Below are 23610 nucleotides of genomic sequence, written 5' to 3'. Positions count from 1 at the left end.
AATAATGACCCTAATAATCCCCAAGCACCTTTTCGTATATTTGTTTAACAAGTAAAGTATAACACAAGATGATACAAAAGAGAGCACATTTTAGGTCTTACTGGTAATCTGATTTACCAAGAATTAGGTATTTGTAAGTGTATCCTCTGGCCTGCTGTTACCACATGTTATCAGGTTATAATAGACTTTGACAATACGGATTATCCCCGCTAACTAATGCAGTGGAGGAGTAATCTTGACACACTCAGACACCCCCCCCACCACCACTGCAGTCTCACAGCACACCGCATGGCACTTCTGTCTTCAGAGCACGTTTTGGACTGTTCGCAGGCTGGCATTTTTACTTTCATGCTTAATTACCTGCCAAGATAGACCAGTGGAGACATGGAGTCATGTATGATATGATGTCCCTGACATGAATATACAGTGTCTAGATAGTGCTGTACTGTGCTGTGATTTGAGGATGGATGTGTTTACCTCTGTGTGTGTGTGTGTTTAGGCAATATAGGCATTTTTCTGTTTGTGTGTTGTGCTGTATGCAATATTATTATTTAATACCTTGGACCTTACTGCTTTTGACACACACACACATACACACACACACACCCCTCATATAGCATGACAGCCTGAGGGCCAAGATGTCTGTCCTACCTCACTTTATTCACAACATGCAGACAGAATACACACTCAACTCAACAAACACTCACATGCCACATCTTGTGGCTTACAGCAAAGTACTATGTAGGGCTGAAATTGACGATTATTTTCATTATTGATTAGTCTGTAGATTATTTTCTGGGTTACTTGTTTGGTTTATATCAGAACAAAAACTCAAGGAGATGTTGAACCATCAGTCCAAAATCTAAAGATATCTGATGTACTCTCACATAAGACGAACAACAACAGCAGCAAATCTCCACAACTGACTGGCTGCAACTGAGGAAAGTTTGGCATTTTTGCTTTAAGAATGACTTAAACATCCAAATATAATATGAAAAAAACATAAAAATGGTCTGCAATTATTTTTCTGTAGTTCGACCAATCGATTTATCAGCTAATAGTTGCAGCTCTCGTAAACAATCCAGACCAATCTGCTTCGGCAAAACGTAGAATTCTCTTTGAATCGTTATAGTTTAAATTTAAACATTTTGAACAACACATTTTCTGAGTAATGCCAATTTTCTAGCACCTATTGGAACAAAGACCTTCTTTCTTTTTCTCTGTTTGTTTGTTTTTTACCTACCCAGACGGTAAGACTCTACCCAGTGTCCTAACAAACACAATATGCCTGTCAGCAACCAAAAGCTGTTTACTTAAAACCCTCATTTTCTCCTATTTTTGTCCCCAGTTGACGAAGAGGCCCTGAGGAAGAAGATCACTGATGAGCTGTATAAAAGCTTGGAGCAGGACAGGGCCAAGGCAGAGCAAGATCTGCAAGCCTGGTTAGACACACACACACACACACACACACACACACACACACACACACACACACACACACACACACACACACTTGTACTTCTATATTTGTGAGGACTCTCATTGGCAGAGGGCAATCCCAACCCCCTTACCTTAAGCATCACAACTACATGCCTAAGCCTAAACTTGTTCTGGAACACACACATACAAACACACACAAACACACCCACACCCTCACAGCAAAGCAATTTGACTGTAGTGTCAGCACCCCACATACAGGGCAATGATTGATTGTTAATTGTTAAGCACCTAAATCAAGAAGCAGGTTGATACGTAGGAGTAAGTGCCAAAAATAAGTGAGTTTTATTTACAAAAGCTTTATTGAAAAAAAGCCTAATTGGAACCTGGGAAATTCAACAAAACCAGATTAATCTGAAGCAAAAAGAAGAAAGAAACTCATACAAGCTGCAAGCTGCCAACTCCTTACTACCCGTACTCAAATGAAGGGCCTGTAACCGTCTCACCTAATTGGAACCTACCAACTGGCAAGTATAGGGTGAGCTAACTGAGCACAAGCATCAAACATAATAACTAACAAACATTAGTGCTGACATACTGAGGTACCAAATGTATCTTGCCTGTTATCTTACTTGTCTTCCTACATCTTAACAGTGCACAGGTCTTCCCTGCTCAGAGGACGTAATGACTCAAACTTGTCCTTACTCTCCCTAATTGAGCAGCTGATTTTCCCAGGTGTCCCAGGCTGAACACCAGAAACATCTCACACAAACAATAGGTTGAAGCCCTGTCAACAAATCCTGATCATCTGAAACATCACAGAACATTACAGAACCTGGTTGATCAACTGAAACATTGGACTGGCATTGTTCATTAAACAGACAAGAAACTAATAATGTCGGGAAACAGGGACCAGTGAAAAGGGAGAACGGCAACTTTTTCATAGTGCACAAAATTTTATTTATTTAGGGAATACATTAATTGCTGTAGTTTGTTTTGGAGTTGAAATTAAGACTCTTGAGTTTGCTTAAAGTCAGAATCCCTGGAGTTTGCTGTGCCTTTCTACCCTTTTCTGTGCCCATCCTCTCTTTTATTTCTCTTCCCCACCTCACTTCTTTGGATTATGATAAATTGAAATAGAGTGCCGCATTAGTGTCGATTGCTGTTGCAGGATTTCATTAGAAACCAAAGACATTTTCAGATGTGACCATTTTCCGCTTTCATTAATAGTCAAAAAGGTCAGCAGCAGTCTTTCCGATCCCCACAGTGTTTCCAATCTACCTCTCTTCCGAAGCACATCAACACTTTTTCTCCCCCTTTTTCTGCTTCTTCTCTCCTACTCTTGTTCTCTCCGGATCAATTAATCATGCCTGAGAAAGGAGGGCGCTATCCTGAGGTAATTTCCTGGGTGTTGAGTGGGTGATACATTAGCCCCGCCTGATGAAGAAACACACTCTTCATGTAAGGAGTAAATTTCTCCTCTCCTCTCTGCTCCCCTTTCGTCTTCTTTCTGACCCCCAAGAAGCAGGTGCACATGCCATAATGTCCGATAATCGTGTTGCTCCCCCTCTTTAATAGGCCTGGATGATCTCCAGCAGACCCTGGTGAATGAACAACTGTGATTAGCCACTAAATGCACTCTTGCACTGTATGGGAGAAAGAAACACAAGCTTTCTATGTGCAGGAGACGGTAGTGTTAGCCTAGCGATTAGCCTCGTTTTTGAGGCTTTTTCAAGAAGGGAGAAATTAACGAGTGGTTTTGAGAAATCATTTGTCTATTGATTTTTTTTTTTTTCCTGGTGATTTTAGTTTTTTTTATGTAACTGCTTTCTGCAGGTCATTTATTGATGTCTGTTCAGAGGAGTAAGTACTTCAAAATGATGCCCTCCTTGCAAATAATTGAAATCATGGTGGCTCTCAAGCCCTCAATTTTTGTTTGTGCTTGACATGGTCTGCATTTTCACTTAAGAAAACTTAACTGAACATGAAATGGTAAATAAGCAATCATCAGCCAGACAGCACTTCTATTTGTGTATGTGTGTGGATGCATATTGATATCAGTTTTTATGGGGGTCTTATGTGCTGTTTTTTGTTTTCCTTGTTTTGTCACATTATTTTTGTTCTATTTGTGTTTGAGTAAGGGTGTATTCGTGCGTGTGTCCATTTTCCTCGCTAATAGTTTGGCAGGCAGTAAAATATGGGACATTTATCAGGGTGCAATCTGGGATTTAAGGAGAGCTTAAAAGGCACAGCTTAGTTGTAGCTATTGTTAGAAAATAAAATAAAAATGTAATAATGCTCAAACAGAAAATAATGAGATATTTAGTAAAATTCTCATAAAGCTTAATTTAAGTGGTGGAAACTGACTTAAGCATTTTGTTCAGATTGTAGAATAGAATAGAACAACTTAAAGTATTATGTGAAAAATGTAAGTACATTTTAAGGGGTTGTGTTTAAAGAGAGCAGTATAACATACAAAATACAGTACGATAAAACATATATTAGTACACAGAGAGTCTTGAACGTAACGTGCAAAACCACAATAAATGCACGCATGCTCACATGTCAGGCAAAATCTTATAAAACTGTATTAAAAAAAATGAAGAAAAAACTTTCTGCTCACCCTAACAGACCATCCTCCCTCAGGAATGGAAATGATTTAACAAGCTTTTTTGGTATCACAATGGAACTTTTCTATTCAGCTGTAGTTATTGCAAATAAATCCAATGCTTTTTAAAAATTTAAATAGATGAGTGGAACACATTGGTTTGACAGCTCAGATGAGACACAGAAGCATAATTAAATTGCAATGGTATTTCACCTTCCCACAGTACAGGCAGCAATTATGGGGAGTTTTTGGTTGTTGAAGGCAAACAAGGCGAAGGGATTGTGGTCTTCGCTGTGTTGGAAGACTCAGCAAGGAGACTGAATAGCTACTGCGGCAAAATTGAAGTAAGAGGTAAAATGTTTTTTGTGTTTGTGTGTGTGTATCAAAGCTCAGCTAACAAGGCTGCACAGTGCCTCACTAGTTATAGAACCCCGCGGTGAAACTGCTGCACAGCTTGAACACAGGGAAATGGAAGAAGATGTGAAACCCCAGGTCACTGGCAAAGAACACACATACATGTACATACACGAGATACATGAGGCCACAATCTCAAGGTCATGTTCAGCCCCAACAATTGTCCCTGCGGTTTGTCATGTGTTCAAATGTCCTCAAGGAATTTGTACTTGCTTATTTAAAGTTAATCACTCCAGCTGCCTAATGAATAAATAAATGCAGATTACAGAAAAAGAACTGTTAAACTGCTAGATAAGCAATTCATAAACACAACAGTAGGAAGCCATGTGGGCACAATCTAATATATTTCTTTTAGTCTCTGACTGTTTACAAAATTGATCTCTGTCAAGCACCTAGTACTAGCCCGAAATATTAAAAAAAAAAATTATTTAAAAAAGAAAAAAAAGATGAATTCATGCATGTTACTTCATAATAGGATTTGTGCTAAATTGAAAAGTGGTAAAAGGGAGGTAACTGCTAAGATTATGTCCTGTTAAAGGACATCAGACCTCCGTAAGGCACAAGAAGTCAATCAATTTGCCTTAGTGTAAAATCTAATTATTTCCACACTTACTATAATCTCCTCTATAACCTCTTTTTTATCCCATGCTATATTGCTGAGTTAGGTACGCAGATATAGAGAATTTCAAGGAACAGTGGTGTTTAGATTAGCAGCATTTTGTCTCTTTGACTTTAGGGCCATACTCGAACTCCAGAGATCAGGCTTTGCATGTTTTGCTTTGGTAGGAGTGAAGTAAGGGGTCTGTGAGGAGTTCATTTGGTTGCAGCCTAAACTCATTTGTAGCAAGGAGCGGCTGCAGGGAGCAGATTTGCCTCTGCTGCTGCTCTGTGAGGCATCAGAGCAGAACGACTCAGAGAACAGGATGAGAGAAAAGGAGGGATGGGGGGAGAGAACTTTGACACCGTCCTGTCTCTCCTCCCTCAACCTAACTCATCCCGTGTCACCATTCGATCCAGTTCTTCTCTCAGGCTTTCCTCCACCTTGCGTTTCCTGCCTTGTCTTTTTTATTCCTCCCTTATCTCTTCCTTTCTGTTTCTCAACATTTCCTTTATTTCTCCAGTTCTCTTTTTTTTGTCTGCTTCTTGATCTTTCATCTCTATTTCTCACTTAATTTTCTTGGCCCCTTTTCATGTCTTCTTCCTGCCTCCCTCTCTCGGGCGTGCAATGCATGTATTTAAGTCTCCAACTTGAACACTTAGTTAGTTATTGAACACTAACACTTTTAGTTGTTGTTGTGAAACTTCAGCCCATTATTTCAGCATGTTGTCAAGCAGCTTGTGCCGGCTTGTGCCACATAATTGCATGTCAGACTTGTGCGTGAGAACACTGACCTTCTCTCAGAGCCTCTGTCTTCTCTTTCCGCTAACCAGCCAGCCTGTTAAATTCTTTATTGCACCCACGTCAGACGCAGACATATAGCCTACAGATTTTTACATTTAATTTATCTTTTATCTTTGTTCACACAGAAATATAAACACTGAAGCACACACAAACCCTCCAACTCATTCTATCGGAGTTAGAAAGTTGGAAGCTTATTTAAAAACTCCCAGTTCCCGAGTCCAACCTGATTTAGCCAGGACTTCTTCGTGATATTCTAGCTGCGACAACCGCGAAAGCATAATAGACCCTAGCAACTTTACAGCACTGTCTTACGAAGAATAATAATGACAATGATAGTAATGATAATTGGAACGATACAAATGATGATAATGATAATACCTCATAATAATAATCATCATAATAATAGTGATAGCACTTTTTAATCATCTGATAAACGCATAACCCAAACAATCGGCCAGCCAACTTCCCGGCAGCTAGTATGAATCCAACCGTCCCAAAACCGCTACCACCATGGCATCACCTTGAAACACCCTAGTATAATAGTATAGTATAATAGTTACATAATAGTTGTACCTACTTATAAACCCTTGAGTCCAAAAGGTTTAACAGTATATTATTATGAATTGCTTTTCTTTCTTGGGGTATCTGTGTATGGGTGTGATGTGATCATCTTAGTATCTTACTACCTGCACAAATAAATGTAATCCCCAGTAAAGCACTTTACTCTAATCAATGATTCTCTGGTCATATTGTTGTGAAATTGCTCCTTTCTCCACTGTATAAGGCTACTTAAAGTGTAAGAATAACAGTCATTGAACTGTAAAAACCAGTGTTTTATTTTAAAAAATCAGTAGTTTTCAGTGTGGCAGCCTGCTGCTGACCTTTTCAGTAGAAGATAAATGGTTATTGACACTGTACAACCTCATAGCAAATTTACTGTCTGTGGTTTGACACCTATTCAAGCTGCTCATAGACAGAACAGATAGAAGGGGGTTCTATACAAACTATATTAAGTTGTTATAAAACCCAAGTGTTTAAGCACCATAAGACAACCTATTGGCCATTTAAAAGCCTCAAGTCGAGTCAGATTTTATTTATACAGCCCAAAGTCGCAAATCATAATTTGCCTCAGTGGCTTTACAATCTGTACGGCATACAACACCCTCTATTCCTAGACCCTCGATTTGGATTAGGAAAAACCAGTAAAAAACAAACAAACTTTTAGTCTATGAATTGGCTGTATGTTGGTATAATATGATAAAGACAACAGAAGTCTGTGCCAATAATATCCACTTTTTACAGCATGCATCTGATGAGGCTTAATCATAGCTCTAAAAACATTGCTGTTATCTCTTCATAGTTGTGGGCAAGGGGGAGTACAAAATAGCTTTTATGTTCATTCTACACAGTGGGGGATCTTCTAGATTAATTTTCTCACTACACTGTCCTTTGTTTCCCATGCACTTAATTTTAATTCTGTCCCAGCATTTCATAGCAGCCACAGTCAGGTATGGTGGATGTGGGTTTATGTGTGAGCGCATGTGTGTCAGGGAGAGTGCATAGCTCCATAAAATATTCATAGACAGCATTCAGGCACATTATTCCTAACATCAATATTGCATTGGGCCTTTAAATGCCTTTGTTTCAAGGCACTTGGGTTGAGTCTGCTTTGCAGGTCTGTCTGGATCCATCCTGCCAGGCAGACTGTATTGAGACACATCTTGTGTGGATGACAGGTAGACAACAGGATGCTTTAATGGCTGAAGAGCTCAGGAGAGAGACAGAAGGTAAAGAGATAAAAGGGGGAAAAGAGACATTAATTTGTAATTTCTTTTGTTTTTTTTATATTTATGCAAGTGTAATGCCATTTGAAGTTATTCTCTATGGAGCATTGGGTAATGATGTCTTAATGCATTTGACTTGGCTGTTGCAGTATTGACCACACATCATTTTTTGATGATTTTTCATGTCTGCATTTACCTTTTGTTATTGAACTGTGTGCATAGACGCGCGTAAAGCTTGCCTTGAGTATAGTCACTAAGCTGTAGCATCTCAGCTACTCAACCTATGAATCTTTTATATAAACTGCAATGGATCTAATCTGTCTATTTTTTAAAATAGTGTCCTAAAACAACTAAAGTATTCCCAAGTGCTTATGTTCAAAGTCATCTACTGAAAATAGTGAGTTACTTCTCTGGAAAGACCGTTACAGTCCAGCCCACTTGTACTCCACTCCTTTTCACATTAATGATACCTCACTGTTTCTGTTTTTCCATCTTTCTTTTTCCAAAGCTTGATCCACTGAGCCATCCAAACACAGGCTACTGGGCCAAGATTATCTTCTCTTTCTATCCAGTGCTGGGCCAAACATCATCCACTTATCCTATGAAGACATGATATTTTTTTTCATTCCCCTTTGTAGGTGCTGCCTTTTTCCTCTCTCTGTCTCACTCAACCATTCGCTTCTTCAAAGCTCCCCTTTCCCTCCCAATGCCAATCTTCTACAGTCGAATGAAAAATGCGTCCAATATCCCAGGGACAGGGCAATAATGACTGGAAAGCAATAGAGGTGAAGCAGACAGATAGCATCCAGCTAGTGATAGCAGTCTTTGCTTGGGTTGGCACTTGTGCAGAAGTCAGTAGAAGGAAGTTTTTTGCAAGGCTGCCTATTTTCTTGGCCACCTTTCTTTCACTTGTCCAGGTTGTAGCTTTTGGTCACCTTAAAATGTTTTGGTTTACTTTTAGGTGATAACTAAAGCTAATAATAAAGAGTTAAGTTGTTTTAATGAAAAACACTGAGTGCCAGTGTTGCTGACGGTGTGTTGGGAATGCTGCTTGTCCCCTAAACATCTTCACACTTTAAACATTTGCACAGTGAAAGTCATTTACTGAGAGCTTTTATAAAAAAAGTTTCATCGGGGAGGGTTTATTGAAATGTACAAAATTGTTTTATCTCTCTTTTATAGAGCTTGTGAACTGCTCTATTGTCCTATAATTGTTCAAATATACTCTACATTTTTCCCACACAACAAGGGGCGAAATGTCGTCCTAACACTGGCCCACATGAGAACCACTCTGAAAACTATGTATACTGTCGCTTCTCTGTCACAGTAGTACCAATAGCAACAGCTAAAGCTTCTTGAGTAAAGGTAGCGTAGGTGCATTAGCAGTGCAGGCAGGCATGGATTGTAGGGAAATGGTGAATGTAAAAGGCCATTAGGAGGCTCCCTGTGTGTGTCTGTGCGTGCGTGAGTTGGAACCAGATGATGGATGGAGTGTGCTGACGTGTGCAGCTCAGTGGACTGTGAGACTGGACATGGCTGGTCTCTCACCGTCTCCCTTCATCTCTCTCTCCCACTCTCTGCCTCACTCCCTCTTTGCTTCACTTCCTCAGGGCCAAACATGTCATGTTGCCACTGCTCAGTCTCACTCCTTCCTCCCTCTCTTTCTCTCTTTCTCTCTGTCTCCCCGTCCCATCTTGCTCTTTCCTGCTCTCTGACATTTAGTGGTGTTGCAGGGCAAATGGCAGCTTTAAGACATCAGACATATTTTTATTAGACCTACCAGTCATCTCCTCAAAGGCATGGGATGGTGATCAGTTAGACTAGTCTGTCCATCACAATTCCTGACTGTGTAAGTTTTGGGTATATTCACAGGTGAGTGAAGGCTTGAATGAGATTTTGGAAATCTAATAAAAGAGGAAAACCCTTCACATTGACAGATCAGTGGGTGCTTATAATATCCAGAGAAACAGAGCCAAGAGGACAAAAAGCCACATACTGTATCTATGTCCACGCCACACACTTGACAACTAGAATGATGCACTTAAATCATCCTCTAACTAAAATGGAAGGAGTCTCTTTCTGTCTGTATTTCTGTCTGTCCTTTGATTTTCTCAACAACCATTCACCCAATTGACTTCACACTTCAGTGTTGAGTGCAAGCTTTTGACATTTACAGGACATAGATTAGTAGTGCGTTACTAGACACTGCAGGAGTGTACACACATACTACAAATACTGTGTAGTTTATTGATAGGGTAATGCTGCAAGGCATGCTGGGTACAGCTCGCTCATGGTTTCCCGCTACTGTACATTCAAGAACAGATGAAGAACGATAGGACGGAGATGTTGCACCATAGCAATCTCAAACATTTCAAGAATCTGTGGTATAACTTAAAGAATGAATGAATGAATCCACTGTAGGCATTGGGAAGATATTGATAACTAACAAAAGATGGATCATGAGAATGTGAAAGAATTTTGTGTTGAACCATTTTCCTATCTGTGGAATTGGTCAGAAAATAAGTCACTCTCTCATCACTCTCAGCCTTGGTTGACTACTTCTCACCAAGGATGTCTTTCAGGGCTGTCATAGGATTTGTCGTAGGCGGACATTTATAAATATCCTCGCCTTTTTTATTCAATCTGCCATAATTCACTCAGGCACTTGCTCTGTCTGTTCTATGTTTATTTTACCTTGCCACCAGTGTTTGATTCCTAGCAAAGGAAGACTTTCAGGGTTTCAGGGACGTTCTGCCTCTTCTTCAATCAAGCATACTGTCGCCAAGTAGGGAGTGCGTTGCTAGGCAACTATGAGAACCCAGTGACAGGGTTCAAACGGTGGTCTTGTGTCTGCAGAGAGCGTACTGCCTCTGTCTATATCACTGCTTCATTGGATTGATGATTGTTGTTCTCGGGAAATGAAAGTGTCTATTACGCTCTATTACACGTTGATAGTCAGTGATAGTTAAATAACTCTTAGCTGTAGATTATTTGGAAATTATATCAATTGATTTAAATGTCAGGCAGATGTTAACTGACTGACATGTCATACTTTGACAGTGGGGCAGTCAAAGTACGATTTAAAACTGTGTTGATTGAGTATAACTTCTTAATGGTGCGCCCTCTTTGCAAGATGTGGAATAGCAATGGCATGTATGGATGAATCTGACATTAGGGTTGAAAATCAATATCGGTACACTGGCCTATACCTATGCGTCATTATCACTGTAATTGTATTTGTGACCTTTTAATTCTGTTGGGGGACACTGCAGCATTTCAGCATGCATCACAACAGACACATGATCGTGGATGGAACTAAAAGCGCCAAAGATGCTCAGATGGTTGAAAATATTATTTACTGGCACATATCCATGAATTCATTTTGTGATTAGCCATTAGATCATTTTTTGTAATTTAATCTTGTTGAACAATTTTGAAAATTGAGCAATAGATCCCTTTTTGTTTTTTCAGTAGTTTGCAATTTTCAGAGTAGCTTGATTTTGGTTTTAAGTTAAGAAACCAATATCAGAGCCAGTTGTTCGCCATTTATACAGACATGTTGCAGTAAGGTAACACAAAAATACCTTGTGTGCAGTAGAAGTAGTAGAAATATTCTAAGGACAACATAAATATGTACACTGAAAATCATGATCACCTAGTCATGCATAATAAGGACAGTAGTAAGGGAAAGAATAGTGAGTAGTATTTACTGTAGTCCTCTACCATGAGGTGCATTATAGATATACCCTGTGTGCAGTAGGTTGTGCAGTTTTTGTGGACATCATAAACATGGCATTGGTGTAAAAATGTATTAATTATTTAAAATATCAATGTGCTACAGGCTGGAGGCAGAGAAGTCCCGGTCAGCAGCCCAGGCTCAGTCTGAGGCCCAGTCCCAGGTCCAGGGTGAAGTGTCCAGGATCCTGTCTGTGGAGCGGTCTGTGGCCCAGGAGAGCCTCCAACAGGCCATAATAAGAGAGAGGATCGCTGCTGAGGATGAGAAGCTCCGCGCTCAACTCTTGGTAAGTCCATCCACTAGGGATGGGTATCAACGCTAAATTGGAATATTGAATATTGAACTCAAACTGTGCTGCGATGCTGACGAAGCTGCTTGCTGCTGGCCGACAGGGCAATACATCTAACAGTGAGGGCTCACGTTGCTGAATTGAATGAAAATGATATAAATGATGAAAAGAAATGATTGAAAAAGGCTAGATGTGTGAAAACGGGGTAACAACAGCAACCTCGTGAAACACACATTCAATATTCTTTAAATCTGAAGCTGTGCAGCCTCACCTAAAATTACATAGGTCATCAAAGCAGCCTCACGGCTCTGGTGCTGAATCAAGTCACGGTACCACTCTGTAGTCTGCATTCATTAACTCAGAACACAGTTTGCATAGATCTTAAGCACTTTTAATTTATGTTCCTAAATAATCCCATAGACAACATGAGTCAAGCAGCAGCCACAGCTTTGTCAGTGGATAGAAGGAGTCGGACATCAAAGTCCAACCCAAATGTCACATGACTGTTTCCAAGTTTACTATGAAAGATTTCCAGTTCTTCACTACGGTGAAGTCCAGATGGTTGAGGTGTGCTTGATAGCTGGTGGTCAAATGTAACTCAAGTACTGTGCTCATGTTATTTCTATATATTTCCATTCCATGCCACTTAATTCCTCTACTTGACTTAATGTCAGAGGGAAATATTGCACTTTTTACTCAGTCTGACAGCTCTAGCTACATTACAAATTAGTACAACATAACCGTTAACATCTACAGCAGTGAAATGGAACATTTACATTAATGCAGCAGTAACATTAATCCAAAAACATCAGATATAATAGGCAAACACTGACGGGGAGCATTTTACTGCACTGTGAGTACATTTAATTTTGATACTTTCAAGTAAGCGATCGATAAGCATTGTCATATTGGTATCCTTAATTCTAATGATACTCGTTCCTATAGTCCACAGACAGTGTTGATGTATGGCATCTACTGTCAACTTAACCATCTCATTTCATAGTTTCATACGTTTTAATGTTCAGTTGGTTAAACGTGCACCTGTGTCGAACAGACAGTTCAACATTTACCTATATGACCTTGCAAGCACACACTCACTGATGAGAGCAATTTTTACATGAAGACAGGTCCCATTTTATGTTCACATTTTCCTGTTCTATCACACGCACGCACAGAAGTGAACCTATTTGCTGTAATCGACAGGTCATGCCTGGTACGGTGACAAATGTCAGGGCTGTGAGTGCATGAGCATCTCTGTGAGCAGTAATTCAGGGAACCGTCATGACCGTGTCGACACTCACCCCCACAAACACACACACTCGCACAGTAAATTAAAAAAAAATGTGGGTTATTTTCAAGACATCAAAGCTGTTCCTACATAATACAAATTCGGAGCACAGTTTAAGTTCATTTTAAGCAAACCCCTCTTTGCTGTATCCACATCTTGCAGTTAGATATTTTTGTCCTTTCATATCTCTGCCTGTTCATCCTGCCTTATTACAAAAGCTACCTTCATTTCAGGCAGCCTTATGTCTTTATTTCCTGTAAATTGCCCTTGTAAACATTGTCAGATGAGCATTCCTTAGCACACATACACACACAGGCAGCATATTGTTTTTGCATTGTACGAAAACATATTTTCCCTGGAGTGCGGCTGCTGTTTACAAACCTATGCTATTGATTATGTAGCTCATTTCACACGGTCATCGCTGTAATAGAAAAATGAATCATTTCAGAGGGAGAGAGAGAGAGGGAGAGAGAAGAGCGTTGACGTGATACCATGCCGCAGGACAAGTGTATGAGGGATCCCTCATTTGGAACGACGATCCAATGGAAAGGAAAAAAGGTGGTGAAGGAGAGAGAGAGAGAGAGATTGTGACACATGACGGGATGTGTTTTCCCTTTAGCATCTGTGAAGAAAGCTGCTTCAGTTGTAGATTTTCTGTAATTTGATTTCTGTTGTTTTTCATTGGGAGGGAAGCAGGACAAATGAGGGGAAGGAAGGAAGGAAGGAAGGAAGGAAGGAAGGAAGGAAAGGCAAGAATGTAACACTTGCTTTGTATTTCTAATATATGAGCAGGATCGTGGGTGGTGGGTCCAGAGGACAGTCCTTGTAGATGTCATTGCCTGCATACTCCTGAAGAACCAACTCCCCACACTTAGGAGAACTTTTCCTCCTATACGCAATGAAGCTCTTGCTTATGGCCTCCAGGCTAACCTAGGGCCATTAGGAGCCTTTGAAACTACACATAGTAGCACTGCAGCAGCCATGCATTCAATATGAGACTGAGCATACACACACAGTAAAATGCGGTCTCTGTTTCAATTTTTGGCTCTAACTCATATTTTCAGTATGAATACACTTCTCCCCCCAGGGGGTCTCGACTTCCAAAAGAATAATTGTCAGAAGGTTTTGCTAGGGTTTTTTAGAGGGGTGTGTGTGTGTGTGTGTGTGTGTGTGTGTGTGTGTGTGTGTGTGTGTGTGTGTGTGTGTGAGATACACAGTGAGTACCATAACACGTTTTTAATCAACAGACAGAGGACATTTTTAGGAAGTGGATTATTTGACAAAAGACTGTTTTAAGGATAAGACTTGTATGAAGTTAACATTAGAATTCCATTAAGGTTATGGTAAGGGTTTGGATTAGGCATTCAGTTGTGATGATTAAGGTAAGGGGAAGGGGCTGGGGAATGAATTATGTCAGTGAAGTACAAGGATCTCTGTGTGTGTGTGTGTGTGTGTGTGTGTGTGTGTGTGTGTGTGTGTGTGTGTGTGTGTGTGTGTGTGTGTGTGTGTGTGTGTGTGTGTGTGTGTGTGTGTGTGTGTGTGTGTGTGTGTGTGTGTGTGTGTGTGTGTGTGTGTGTGTGTGTGTGTGTGTGTGTGTGAGATAATTTCCTCAGTATGAGCATTCTTTTTGAGTGCTGGATTTTTAATAGAATTGGACAGGTTATCAGTGGAGGCGCAGTGCCATTCGCTCCACTCATGTAATTGTCAAGTCAGACGCTTCTACACAGCCACTGTTGTCTTTTCAACTGGAAATGGACTTTTCCGGTATAAAAGTCTCTTGCTCCAGACGTCTCCTACCCGTTGTCGTTTCACTGTTTTTGTCAAACTTCAGGATTGTCCGCTATCAATAGTGAACTCATCTTTGATCAAACATGAAACATTTTTTAGATATTTTGTGTGTGAATGTGTCCCTCTCTCATGTCTGTCTGTGTCTTATTGTGAGACTCACTCAAAAAGAATACAAGGAGCAGAAAGACATGATGCTTAGATATTCAATTTGAAAAATGTGCACATGAGCACGTTTTTTGCTCATTTTCACATGACTTGCTTTTAACTACACCTCTCGTCAAGTACAAGACAACCTCTGTATAGGTTTTCTAACAAATTACGTTTACATTATTGTAAAGCACACACGCATCAGTAATTGGGAGGTGACATTGGCTCTGATTGCTGAGCGAAGTCAATAAGTTGATTGAGAAAGGGCTTCGGAGAGAGGTTGTGGTTTGCTGTACTAAGCACATAATCTGGTGGCTGATGGAGCTTTCAGAGGTGTCTTGTTCACCTTTTTCCCATTAAACCCGTTAACACCGTATGCTGCATTGTTAGATCCTTGAGCACGCCATGTGTCCCTGTTGTTACCATCACTGCCATATTTGATCTCTAGCTTGCAGACATATACTAGGCATATGTTGTACTTTCTGGTTAACATTTCTGGTAAAAGTAACACAGACCAGTATTATTAATATAAGACTAATTAACTTTTGATCGGCAACAGCAGAATCTGCTGACACAAATGGTAATCACAGGATGCCAGCAAATTTAATTCTGTTGATATTTGAGCGACAAAAGGCTGCGTACTGTTCTAACCAGAACAAAAATATTCAAAGGGGAACAGACTTTGAAAGGAAACTAGGCCGGAGAGCAAAAGAAATCCGAAAACATCTGCAGCAACCAGAAGTTAGACCCATAAAGCAATGGTTGATGGTTGGTGTATGAAGTAGCCATAAAGTATTACGGACATCTCGTGGTATGTTGCACTCGCACAACCCAACTTTCACAATGCAAGAACAGGTGTTTGTGATTTTTGATTCTTAAGTTGTTGCATAATGTTGTTTTACATGTACTGTTTATTGGCTCAGTTCTGCATCAGTGCTGCATCTGTGTCTTGGTAAATTAGGTTGATTAAGATATTTATTTTCACTGCAATCTGTTTTTGCACTTAACTCAGGAGAGGTATCGAATTCACTTGCAGGATTTATATAATCTAGATAGAGACAATCTGCTGATGGAAGGGTTGATTCAACCAGATTCTTTATGGTTGTTGCTGTGTGCATGTGATGTTAAGGTAATTTATGTTGGTGCTATGGTAATTCAATTAACTCATTTATTCTTTTAGGCTAAATAAAACATTTTTGCTAAATATAACAGATTTTGTTATACCTGGACAAAGTCTCTCGCATCTACCTCCCACCACTTTCCTAGCCTCTGAAGTTCACATATGTAGTATATTATTTATTGCATGCCTGATTTCATTGAACTTTAAAATGTTTTAATTGAATGTGAACTGACCTGAACTCTGCTCTCATGTTCATTGCCACTCAAAAAACATTTGTCTATTGCAGCTGCAGTTCTTGTGCTCTTTGTCCAGCACGGTATTGATTTGTCCTTCTCATTAAGATACAGGTCACGGTGTGCAGCACGACCCCATACATTCCCTCCTTTACTTCACTCACAATGAGAGCGAAGCTGTGAGCAGTTATGCCTCCCCACGCTCACCTATAATGGCCATAACCTCAGCAACCATAGCTGCACCAATTATAGTGACACCCATTCTGGAGAATTGCCCCTAGACATGGGGTTAGACTAGGGCTCAGTATCATTTAGATTTTATTGATTTAGATTCCGTTTAAAGATTGTGGTTCTCGGTTTAGATTTTTGCCATATTAAGTCCTAAAAGAAACAAAATTATATGAAAAGCTGAAGCCAAGCCACCTTCAATTTCCGTATATTTCAGATTAATGAAAGGAATGCAACTATTTGCTTTGTTATCATGCACAAGTCATGCATTTTACATGTGTTTTTACTTGAGCTGAATGGCCCTTGTACTCACTCTCTTTTTATATGCACTGGTATGAGTGGTATTTTGTAGATTTATGACCATAATGTCAGCCTCTACGCAAAGCAAGCAGTATGTTGAAGCAAACAGTTTTTCATATATACTCATGTAGGAAACAGTTTTCGGCATCTAAACTTGTCATTTTTTGCAATGCTGTATGTTTTGATATAAATCATAGTGGTGTCAACTGGTGCCGGGGCCCTAGCTGGTCCCTAGCTCCCTGGTGGGAGTGCTTGTCCTTTAGGCTTTTCCAGCACCAGTCGCTCCCGTCCTTGTCAAGCTGACTGGCAGCAGCCAGCTACCAAGACTACCAGTAATTGAAACTTCACAGCGGTATAGGCAGGGGTGTGTGTTGTCATTGTCATTGTTGTTGGGTTCCTGGGGTTCTGCTGACTGAGGGGAACTTGTTCAGTGTCAGCGCTCACACATGTTCTGCCACTCAGGACGAACCATAGCAAAGGAAGCGGGAACACTGGAGTACACAGGGGGTTTACGGCAGTTAGAAGCACAGCAGTATATTTGAGTTTTCTGCAATGGCTCATCACATTTTTATGTTTTTTGATCAGCTATCAAGAGGATCGAAAAACTGACAGAGTTACCATTTGAATGATCGACATTTAAATGAGCCTTTGATGAACCAACATTTTTGGAGAAAAGTATTTGCATTATTAATTTCACTCTTTATGCCGATTATGCCTGCTTGTCCAGAGCGTAAGAAAAAGCTTCAGTTGCGAGATCACAGTGGCTACAAATAGCAAAGGGTCACTCTGGTCAGATTCACACTGAAAATAAATTAGCCTCAACACTGTGTTATCATGCTTGGCAACCTAATAAAGACAGGCTGTATCCTCTTATCATGTGGTCATTCTGAATAATTGTGTGATTTGAGTAGACAGTCTGACATGGAAGAACTCTAATTGGTGGCTTAATGTGAAGACAAAGCAGAAAAGGCCTGTGAATAAATGAGCTCAATATAAAAATCATCTTGTCTTTATGTACTGACAAATGATTAGTTTGACAAAGAGATATATGAGCACATGGCCGATACAGGTCATGTATCTCTCTTATTCACAGCCTATGTCCATCTGTCAGTCCACACATCTGTGTTTTAATGAAATCATAGACTTCCTCCATCCCCTCTTTTGATTTTCAACGACTCTACTCCCTGCGGAGCCAAAATAGCCCAGTGGCCAATCAATCACTGGCCATAGTGCTTCACCCAGACACAGGCTCTAACCCCAAGGCAGACTTTTCAATCAAACCCAGAGTCATCAATCTTTCGGAACTCCAAACAGTGACCTAGGTGGGGTCTACCTGGCGGCTGTGGTTTTGTCTACTGTCGGCAACTGGTCTAAAACACTCAGATCTTACATTTACCTTTCTTTTTTATCTGATAGAGAGTGACTGAGAGACACGAGACAGCAGTATAAAGTACATGAATATGTCACAGAAGGATGGGTGCAGATCTGTGTTAGTTCCTGGGTGACCAAAAATACAACTAACCAAAAGTGTTGTCTTTTTTTTACCTTGCAGATCTTCTGTTAATTGTAGGTAATGGCACCAAAGGGACAGGCTCAGAAACTAAAAGAAAAAGTAATCATGATTATGAATTTTTTTTTAAAAAATAGAAGCTGTGCCACATCTGGAGATGTTAACTTTTCTATCAGACAGTTGATAGGACATAAATCAGACAGACAAAGCAGTAAACGTATCCACACATAGACACCAATGAAAACCTTTTTATGGGGCCTATTTTAGTAGGTTGTTTTAGGGCTTTCTCAGTAGGCTTTGTGAGATAGTTTCCATTTCACAGGAGCTTCTTTGAGAACAAAGGAAACACTGTTAAAGCAAACTTCAGTGGCAGCATGTGGGGATTGAACCAAGGTTATATGTGCAGTAGACAAGAGTTCCTGGTCTGTTTACATGGTTTCTCCAGAGTTTGTGCAAGATTAAAAGTTGGAATTATGCCCTTTTCAGTCCCCTGTACATTCAGCCATTTTAGCCACCACCTCATTATTCAGAGTAACTTTGCTCCAGACTTTGGAAGGTGCAAAAATATAGCTGCACTGACCTCTGTGGATTGAAAGTGTCTTGAATCTCTATCTCAGGTACAACAAACCACCCCCAGATGTAATGCTGCGTGGTACTACAGCACCACTGCACATCTCAGCAGTAGCTAAAGAGTTTGGAAAAAGCACGTTGTCACCACTAGTTGGCAGTTCAAGCAGGATTATTAGATTAGGTGCAGTTACTGTGGTCATTGGTTATCTGGGAATCAATCATTGAGTTACAGTTGTAGTTCATGTGTTTTTAGTTTTTCACCTTTGTTCAAAGCTGGGAGCACTGTGTCTCCTTTTTATGCTGAAGAAAGTTCAATGTGACTGTGAAAGAAATTTACGGATACGGAGATGAGGCCCAGTAAAAACAGAATGCGACATGCGCCGATTCTATTCAATCCAGAGCCTTGTTCCACCTATCAGCCTTCAAGTTGTTTATCATGCTTTTGTCGTTCCCTCTGTTTCCATCTTTATCTCTCTCTCATACACACACAGACACACACACGTACCAGAAGCTAATGTGATTTTCTATGATTTTTCCACCACATCTGCTTTCACAGCAAGGGATAATGCAGCATACCAAGTTTGTTTGCTCCCTACACACACACACACACTCAGACACACACCATGTCCATCCTGTCAGAGCTCCTGGAGAAAATCAGTACCTACTCTTTCCTTAAACTGTGTTCCATTTGATGCTTGGCTGGCTTGAAAATGACTTTGGGTAAAGCTTAACATTTTTAATGCAACTAACCCCCCACTCCTCTCTTCACCCTGGTACTTCTCTCCCTTCCATCCATCTGAAAACTGCAGTCTCCAGCAAATGTCCTGCTTTTTTGGAAAACCTTGTGTACTTCAGTTGTGCACTGTTGCATTTTAGATACAGCCAACTGGACCCAGCTGATAATAGAGCGACAATTTAATTTCCCAGGTATTAAAGGAGACTTGCTGGGTTTTGAATTGGTGACCGTTGGTGGTATTTAAAAAAAAAATTATATATAAAAAAAAAACAACATTTCTATTTCTCTCAACTTATTATTCTTTCTCTCCACATCACAGAGTATAAGGAAGATTGGGGGGAGAAAAGGTCCTCGTGTCTTTTACTGTTGAATGAGATAAAGAGAGGTAGTGGTACACTGTGATTTACATGTATTTTGGATTTGCTCAGCTTGCCAAGGACAAATTGCATCCTATCTTTGACTCCAGTTTTCTGAGCTGTTGTAAGAGTAACCCCTGCCAGGCTCAATGTAACAGGATTTAAGAGAACTGTCAGTCTGTTTGATTAGTTTGCTCTGCAGATGTATTACGGAAGGGGTTAGGGTGATGTGTCATAGATCACAGATTGGGTTTAGACCCCAAACTGAAGGTACCTTAAGCAAACAGGACCACCAGCACGCCAGAGAACCAGAGAAATGAAATTATTCTTCCAGTTTGTAGAGAACAAAATGTTCCCCGTGGACCTGATTTATTTGTAGACCACACTACTTTGATTCTTTCCACAATACCTTCTGTATTTTACACGCTGATTTTAAAACGTCACATATTCAAGAGAAGAAAGACAGCAATTGCACCCTCTCGCAGGTTGGATTTTGGGATGAAATAGGAATCTTGGAACTGCTTTAATTTGTAAACCCTGTTCACACTCCCGTGAGATCACTCTTGCCACATAGAGAGCAAGTCTTCTGAATAAACTCCTGCATCTACTGGCATTAAACGGCCTTTTTTCGTGTCGGATACTAAATTACTTGTAAAAATGAAATTTTAACGTACTTTTTTGCATCTATTGCAAACCTATGGATTATTATGTCTGCTCTATTATTGTATTCTAAGTATTATTAGAGTTTATGCTGTATATTCAGCATATATATTTTTAACTGTAGCATATCTTTCGGTGAGAAGGCAGTGTTGGCGTATTTTACAGCATATTGTATCTCTTGAGATACATCTTATATTTACACTTTAGTAGCAACTATGCAATGGATGTGACTAGATTTTGACTTTGTTCAAATGTAATGGCACCACCGCTCTCCAGCGTTATCAGTATTTCATAGACTGGCCCAGAGAGGGAGCTACAATTACAGATCTAACAAGCAGACACTAATAGGCCTGAGGGGGAAATAAATCAGTCACTGTGGATATATTATTAAGTTTACATGGGACCTTACAAACTAATTACTCTCCATAGTGAGGACTTATTAAAGCCACTGATACAGTACAAACTGACAACCTGAAAAGTCAGCTGTTTCTCTGGTTGTTTTTCTCTTCTCTTTTAAGTTGCCTTTTTGGAAATGTAAACCTTTTGAACGCTTGTCTGTTTAGCTTATGTTAAATGTTTGTGTACTGTAAGATGTCAACTTAGATGAGCAGATATTCTGACTGCACCACTGGTCTTTTGATTGTTTCCTACTGACATTGTGCTGCACGTACATGTCCATTTGTTCCACTTTGTCTCTCTTACTCTTTTCTTTCTCCTGTCTCCTTAATGTTCTCTCTCACGTCTTGGAGAGTGTCCACTCAACTGTCTTTTACATATTGCCGGCCGTACCTCACCCCTGCTCAGAGTGTGGTGCCCACACACCGTGCCAGTATTAGGGTTAGGCAGGAGGTCAGGCTCTAATTGGCAGGGCCCGTGGCTGGCACTCTGCGCCAGGCCCTTACCCTGTCAGCTAATTGGCACTGCGAGCGGCCAGCAGCGGGGCCGGGATACAGCAGCGCTTCGATTGATGGATGGATACTGGTGTCAGGAAAGCTTCTTTCTGACAAGAGAGCTTGTACAGTCAATTTAATGCCTCAGCCTCAATCGGTGGTGTATGTATTTATGTATGTATTCATCCTCATTTGTTCTAAACATTGTGGAAAGCTGACTAAAATTGGCTTGTTGCGCTGTGTGCTTTTGTCATCTTTTGTCTGAGCAATGAATGTATTTGACTTGTGTAACCAGAAACTAATTACGTAGTAACACTTTCGGTGCACACTATGCATAACTGAAAATTTTAGATATGTGTACTTTTCAGAGGAGATAAAAAAATATTCAAAATGTAATTGAAGCTTGACTTTTCCTTCTGGTTTATACATGCCACCTTCATATTAGTGAATGCAACACAAGACTGTTACTGTGAAGCGTCATTACACCTAAAGACATGTGTATAGCAAATGTATATTTTTCTTCAGTTGGGCTCCTCATTGGACCTTTACTTGAGTACTTCTATTTTGTGTCTTGGTTAATGGGTTATCTCTACCTATCTATTTTTGTCATTCAAATCAGGAAAAACAATATTACAGCAAGAAATGGACAGTCACTGTACATATCATTTCCAATGATATTGAGATGTGGCTGATCTATATTTACAAAAATGTACCAATTTGTTTTAATGTCAGTGCAGTACAGTAGCTGCTAATACCCACATATGGAACTCTTTGCAGCTTTGTGAAATGATTGAGATTAGTTTTGCAATGTTTTTCTTTCTATTTCTCGTCCTCTCTTTTACTCGGCTTAGCTGAGACTTAATTTGCCAGATATTGAAGTGCAAAGGTTACAAAAGCAAGCATGCTGAGTTTGACTGTGGCTCCGTACAGTGGACTTGTTGGATGATATGTAATATGACAGGTATTTTCGTTTGAGCTTGTCCCTCTCCCTCTTTTTGGTCTTTTTCCGTGTTTTTCTCTCTTGGCTTCGACAGGAGAGTGGTATTAATGAGGATCTATTGGAGTGAATAGTCAGCTCAGCTAATGGTGCTTGAGGTAGAGATTTTGATTGAATGATGGAAAGAACTTAAACACATGGAGGGAACGAAGATGAGAGGGGAGCCAAAAAGGCCACGAACAGCAGAAAATCAGGATGAGATATAGAAGCAATGAGAGGATGGAAAGGGGATAAAAAATAGGGGAATAAATAAAGGTGCATGGAAAGAGCTGGCGGGAGAGAAAGAGATATTGATTCACAAAGCAGTTTTCAAAACAAGGTTACAAACTCCAATTAGGCAACCAATCCAAAACAGCACTTCAAACTATATAAAAAAGTGTAAACTTTAAACAGAAGTTGAATGACCTGAGTGGAATAGCAACAATGTGGCACTGTATCCGCAAGCAGGAATTATTTTGAAGGAATTGGGTGAAATGCGAATATTTATTCACACATTGATGCACTTTGACATGTAGGTAGAAAGGATTGTGAAGCTTATTAATGTATAGGCTGACCTGTGATTTAAGAGAAGAAAACAACATTAAAATGTCTCTTTTCTTTGAATCCTTTTTAAAGTTAGTTGCTGTGACAATTGAATGGGGAGAAAAGGCACATATATATTCAGCTAAACAGGTTAGCAGATTAGAGGTGACTGCGTCTGCTGACTTTGGCTTGATAGACTGACGTTGAAGGTGGACTGTGGCCCCCTCCTAGCTTCATCAGGCTTTTGAAGACTACCTGCTGCTGGGTAGCATGAATATGCATTAATACACAGCACGAGCCCATGTGCATGGAGAAATGTACAGTGTGCCCACAGCCATAATCACACAAGGATTCAGTCACTTACACCAACACGAGGGTGGTCTTAAACATTCAGATGGACCGAGGTAAGGATTCACATGCTGCAGGGACATTCACATAGACAGGTCAGACACATGCAGCTTGAGTTGTCCATAAGGTCCAACGTCAGAAACACAACCTCAGGCTGTCTTTTTTTTTTTTTTCTCCCTGCATGTCCTCCCTTATTGTCTTCCCTTCAGCATTCCTCTCACCTTCTTTCTCCTATAGGTTGTTCCAC

At 40.1% G+C, this 23610-nt stretch overlaps 1 protein-coding gene across 1 annotated transcript in view; it reads left to right on the top strand.

Annotated features, from left to right (window-relative positions):
- chchd3a (coiled-coil-helix-coiled-coil-helix domain containing 3a) overlaps positions 1-23610 on the top strand; it is a 68711-nt gene that overhangs the window by 9062 nt on the left and 36039 nt on the right. Inside the window, exons 4-5 of the mRNA XM_070853739.1 lie at positions 1349-1442; positions 11487-11667. Of these exons, the coding sequence (XP_070709840.1) occupies positions 1349-1442; positions 11487-11667 (275 nt within the window). The remainder of the gene's footprint in view (positions 1-1348; positions 1443-11486; positions 11668-23610) is intronic.

The sequence above is a fragment of the Pempheris klunzingeri genome, chromosome 22 (genome assembly GCF_042242105.1).
Source record: "Pempheris klunzingeri isolate RE-2024b chromosome 22, fPemKlu1.hap1, whole genome shotgun sequence".
Taxonomy (NCBI): domain Eukaryota; kingdom Metazoa; phylum Chordata; class Actinopteri; order Acropomatiformes; family Pempheridae; genus Pempheris; species Pempheris klunzingeri.
This window is presented reverse-complemented; position numbering and strand designations above follow the sequence as displayed.